Source organism: Schistocerca americana, chromosome 1 (genome assembly GCF_021461395.2).
Source record: "Schistocerca americana isolate TAMUIC-IGC-003095 chromosome 1, iqSchAmer2.1, whole genome shotgun sequence".
NCBI lineage: Eukaryota > Metazoa > Arthropoda > Insecta > Orthoptera > Acrididae > Schistocerca > Schistocerca americana.
The window spans coordinates 706,397,591-706,403,590 of NC_060119.1; the positions used below are offsets into that span (position 1 = coordinate 706,397,591).

The 6,000-nt window shown below is 38.4% G+C and overlaps 1 protein-coding gene across 5 annotated transcripts in view; it reads left to right on the forward strand.

Moving 5' to 3' along the window:
• The window catches only part of LOC124609829 (ADP-ribose glycohydrolase MACROD2-like), a 100,476-nt gene extending 94,694 nt beyond the window's left edge, over window positions 1-5,782 (forward strand). For all 5 annotated transcript variants that reach the window (XM_047140108.1, XM_047140105.1, XM_047140106.1 and 2 more), the window contains 2 exons: window positions 5,222-5,295; window positions 5,409-5,782. In XM_047140108.1, the coding sequence (XP_046996064.1) occupies window positions 5,222-5,295; window positions 5,409-5,495 (161 nt within the window). In that variant the 3' untranslated portion in view covers window positions 5,496-5,782. The remainder of the gene's footprint in view (window positions 1-5,221; window positions 5,296-5,408) is intronic.
• The last annotated feature ends 218 nt before the right edge of the window (window positions 5,783-6,000 follow it).

Sequence of the window (6,000 nt, forward strand, 5' to 3'; positions counted from 1 at the left end):
GCTGTAGTTTCTACTGGACACTGTGCCCTGCACTTTAATTTATCTTCAGCCTTGCACTTCTATAATTGTGTGTCGCCGAAATACTTGCGCCGTTCTGCCTGGAATACTTCCCAGCTTGTGAACTTCTTCTCGTTCTTCTCATACCATTGCTTGGCAGTGCCCTCCAAGTAGAAAAATACGTTAGCCATACACACGGTGTCATTCCATTTGTTAAATTTGGCTATACGCTCATATACCTTTAGCCACGCGTTAGGATCTTGGGCATCATCACCACAGAATGTGGAAAGATATTTCATGTGGTGGCACACAGTTGCTGTCATCATAACTTCTTCTTCTTCTTCTTCTTCTTCTTCTGTCTCTGGTAGATTGCGATCTATTGACTATGGTTCGAACTCGGGTTCCTCGCCATGTAAATGGCGGCTCTGTTGTGGCCTGATGGGAGCCACTGTGTCGTCGATAATGTGCACTTTCACACATTCCAATACCCTGCACCTCCACCAGAATAATGTCACATAGAAGAAGGTGTAATTAGATTAATGACGAACACTAACTTCACTTAACGAAGGCTTATTCAACATTTGCACATATAAGAGCGCAGAGCGAACTGCCTCAGGCCAGAACACATACAGTATGTATACAGCTACAGAACATTCCAGTACAATGAGTCTTGACATTTGTGGATACTTCTAGAATGTACTCGAACCGAATATAGAAATTAAAATTGTACAGTCCAGGTGAGTTTTGAACACACAACCTTCCATGCAACAGTTTAGCATCATAACCACTACACCACAGTGCTACTCAGCTTCTTCTGCGACAATATTGTGTTCCTGTTCTAATATCTGCAGCCATCAGAATACAAAATGATTGGACAGAATTTTCCTAAATTGTTCTTGACTGGGTGTCCTATACACATGCAAAACTTGATGCAACCAATTCTCATGTTGTGTTTGATCAAATGGTAACACACTGCATCATGAATTTCTAAATTATGCATTGTAAAATTATGAACAACTAATTTTAAATAATGAAATATGCAGGATGGAATGGAAAATATAATGAAAAGAATATTTGCTACTCACTATGTAGCAGAGATGCTAAGTCACAGGTAGGCATAACAAAAAAATCACAGACGTGCTCGACAAAAAGACTGTCAGAAAGTGAGCTTTTGGCTAACTAGGCCTTCATCACAAATGACCACACACACACACACACACACACACACACACACACACACACACACACAAAACTCACACACACATGACCACAGAGTCTGGCTACTGAAGCCCAGAGACTGCTGTCGTCTGTGTCATGTAAATTTGGGAACTACTGTCACAACCTGTAAGTCCAAGGTTTTCCATGAGTAGATGTCTGGGTGGTGTTCTTATCTAGATCATTGTGTGTCCTTGTCTGCTCTTTTTGTTCTGTGTGCTTCTTCCCCATGTCTTCACCCACATTTCGAAACCTGTAACTGTAACACAGGTCGCACTGTTATTTCTTTGGGGAAGCTAAGGTAGCACTCTTATAACATAAAGGTGATCCCACTTAATGGTGGAACCTCCTGTGTATTACAATTTTCCTTGTGTTATCCGTACAGCTTTTGCATTGTGAAATAGGCTCAAGGTACAGCTTAAAGGGAGATTTCATGCTGTAATGTAATGTCAGTTTTGGCAGGTAGTTCAGGAATTCTTTTGTTAAGATTGTCTCATCTTTTTCTTTAATTTGTTTTATTTGAGAACATGACAGTTTTGAATCAAGGCTCATTCCACATGTGGAGTTACCTTACCCAGTTTGTCATTCCATTATTTAATCTTAAGAGTATTGAGAAATGTCTTTTTTGCAGGCTTTGTTTTCCCATCTCATTTTTCAAATGATAAATCAGCATCCCATTCTGGATTTGCCAGTGTATTTTCGTGGTTATTTGTTCGGATTTATATCCACAAGACTGATTACGTAAATGTTCCTCTGATTCCATGGCACCATTTCCCAGAATGTATTAAATACTGCCTGCCTATCACCAACAGAAGGTTTGTGACACTTCCTTTCAACTGATTTTGACACATCTTTGAAGTCCACATCAACCTAATCATCTTGACCTAATCATCATACCCCTCTTGGAGTATTTGAATAATTTTGCCATTATTATCTTTTTTATATGCATTATACACATGTCCTCACATTTTCAGAATTTTGTTAGTGTTTTTCTTCGAGTCTTAGCAGCAAGCTTTAGATTTCCTTTTCCTGTCTCTGCTGAAGTCACCATAAAATTCTTGGTCTCCAATTTAGGAGTCCTTGCTTCCCTTGTCTTCTGATAAGTTCCCTGATTTTTCTAATTAACAGTGAGCACCATTGTTTACCGATGAATGGAACGAGTACAGTCATCTTGAGTAGCAACTGTGACGGTATCATTATCAGCATTTTTTGATTTGGCCACCACTGTTTCTAGATTAAACATGCACAGTAGCAGATGACTGTTTCCCTGCAATGGTTTCTGATTAGTGGCTGATTTGCACACCTACAAACAAACACTTGTTTGATAGGGCAGCACTATAGCAAAGATGTATTAAAAGTATGTTACAAAATAGTACTTAAATTTAGTAAAGTTTGATGAATGGAACTTGTTGTCCTAAACCTAACACAGCGATGTCTAAATAACGTTGCTGCTCTTGGCAGTCTATATATTCTCACTCTAACTGATTGTAAATGATCAAACACTCAATAACACCATCAATATTGACTAGTAGGTCAGACAGTAGTCTTCAGAGTACTAAACTGGGCTGACTTTAGGCACTGCTAATTGCTGGTTGTAACTTGCATCCACCAATACAAGATGGGAGCAAAGTAGTGTGCAGTTAACAGCATTCTATATTGGCTGATGTCCATCTATCAGCAGATGTGCAACTGGCTGAACGAAGTGGTGCAGAAACAGGACGAGGTCCGCGCATGTGAGTGCCACCTGGAGGCTGTTGCACAGACGTGAGAGATGCCAGGCATGTGGTTGGACCTGTGTGGTGGCGGGGCCCCTTTCAGTATTTGTTGTGCACCTCTTGTTTGATACACAACATTCTCCCATGAAAAAGTGGGGGGGGGGGGGGGGGGGGGGGGTTGGCTTCATTAGCATCCTGCTTCTGGAAACTTGAAATTATTATCACAAAATCACAATTAATGTATTCTCTAATGCTTCTTGTTATTGTAAACTACTTCTTTAACATTGAAAGAGTAGTATACAAGATCTGTTCAAAAAATTCTGGAACTTTGTCCACAAAATTTTTTTACACCACTCCCAACACTGTTTTCACTTCCGGAAGCAGTCTTGTTATACCTCTATCTGGATAGCGTGAAGCACCAACATCTGCAGGGGTGGCCAGGTCTGAAGAGTACGGAGGATGAGGCAACACAGTGATTTGTTTTTTTCGTACAATAGTCACGCACCTAAAGGGTTGAATGTGCAGGTGAATTATTGTGATGCGAGAGCCATGAATTGTCTCGTAACATTTCCGGCTGTTTCTTTCTCACATTTTCTCGCAGGTGTCGCAACACTTCCTGATAGTACTACCAATTATCCGTTGGCCCTGTGTCACGAATTCATGTTGAACTAATCCTTCAATGTCGAAGAAAACTCTCAGTATGGCTTTGACATTTGACATGACCTGACAAGCTTTTTTTTGGTCCTGGAGAACCTTTCCCAACCCATTGTGAAGATTAAACCTTGGTCTCACCAACATAACCATAGGCCCACACCTCATCACCAGTTATGATTCTCTTAACAAACATATCGTTCTCACTTGTGCGATGCAAAAACTCTTCACAGATTGTGAGGCGAAGGTCTTTCTGATCTTGACTCGTGAGTCGTGGGATGAACTTGGCGGCAACATGCATTCCAAGATGCTGTGCTAGGATTTCATGACATGATCCAGCTGAAATGTTACATTCTTCTGCTATCTCTCAGACAGTCAGTCTTTGATTGACAAGCGCAATTTCGGTGGCATTGCTGACACAAGCACCAACGGTACGTTTCGAAGGGCATCCTGAACGAGGGTCATCCTTTAACTTCCTGTCCGGCCAGTTTTAAACCATGTGAACCATTCCACCAAGTACAGTTTAAACATTCATCACCGTAGGCTTCCTACATCATTTGGGGTGTCCCTATAAGGTTTTTTTTTAGTTCCACACAAAATTTAATGCAGACATACTGTTCTTCCAACTCTACCATCACGAAATTTGCAAACTGTGCAACACAAAATTCTACTCAATACAGCACTGAACAATAACAGACATACAAGAGTGAAACTCCCGCCTTTTACATATTAAACACAGGCGTGTTCAGGGATGCCAACCGCATTTCACTCCAATATACCATTGGCATGAAATTACCAATGTTCCGGAATGTTTTGAACGGGTCTCTTACAGGTGTATTAGAGTCATAACATGACACTGAATAATGACTTCTCCCATGAGCTAATCCATCTCTGGCATAAAAGGGGGTGAAATACACCAATACTAAAATCTTCAGTCCTCAACTGATCGACTGATCAATTGTAAATGGATGAAAGAAAACCGATTGTAATTTAAACATAAGCAAGACAACATCCCCAAGACCTTCCTCTCTACTCTTCATTAAAAGTATGTGAAAGTTTTTTTCATGTCTGTGCAACTATTATAATAGTGAAGTTAATGGCGCATTGTTAAAGAAGTTTATCAGTAATTGTTGTTATTGACTGCTAAAAACTTAATTGTCATTACCTATGTGCCGTGTAAAATCTACGCTGACTTGTCCCACATCTAGATGATATAGCCACACCGTGGATCCATAGAATACTTATAAAACAATTAAGTGCTGTATTAAACTTATATCCCTTCGTATGCTTTTTATGTTTATTTATTAGCCATTCAGCATGTTTACCATGCAGTTGGCTTTATCAAAATACATTTTACATATTCATAAAAGTATAGTTGTTACTCATTTTTACATTATACATTATGCATGTATACACATACATCTTTTTATTAGTTAGTATTTTTTCACTTTACACACATCATTTCACATAAATGCATAAACTTCGCACTAGTGAGGAGCAAACTAAGTGTACTGATTCCATATCATAGGACAGCAAGCCCATATCATTTTCACTACAACCATATCTGAACATGACATTCTACAGCTTCCTTTAGATTAATGACATCTTTGTTTGTTCTTTTTGACAATGGAAATCTTGTTTAGGATATCCTCCGAATGCTGCAGCTAACGTTGCTCTTAAAACAGTTCGGAGTTTCTTGGAGAAGCAAGGAGATTCAGTAAGTAATGCATTCTGAAATAAGTAGGCCCTAATGCAGTTAGAAATACAGATGTATAATAATTATGTTGCTTTTATTGAATGACCCGAGATATGGATATTTTTCTTTCACAGGTGGACAGAGTGATATTTTGCTTGTTCCTGGAAAATGATGTGAAGATTTATGAATATCTTCTGCAGGCCTACTTCCCAGTAGAATAAACCATTAATAAAAATTGTTTGTATTTGATACAATGTGAGAGACTGGTCCTGATAAATAGAAAGGAATGTGTCATTACTTTGATTTGGATCTTGCACATACTGTTTTATCAGTAAATAAAAATTTATTTAATTTGAATAAATATTGCCACCATTATGATGGACATAATTTGGATTTAAAATATGTGTACATTTATTTATTACATAATTGTCTTTTTTCACTTGATTTACTACTTGTTGCAATTGACTTATGTGAACATACATTGAAATAAAATTCTTTGCAACATATAGTATACATTTTGCAGTGTTAACAATTTATTCATTTATAATTAATAGCATTGTCACAGAGAGTCTGCCTCATTATGATTTCACCAAATGGAAAAACCAGTTTAGAAGTAATCAACCATATTACTTCTTTACATGCTGATTGCTGCAACTTATCTGCTTCTACATAACAGTGCTTTTGGATTTAAAACTGTCATGCCTTGTTTAAAGATGGATAGGAATA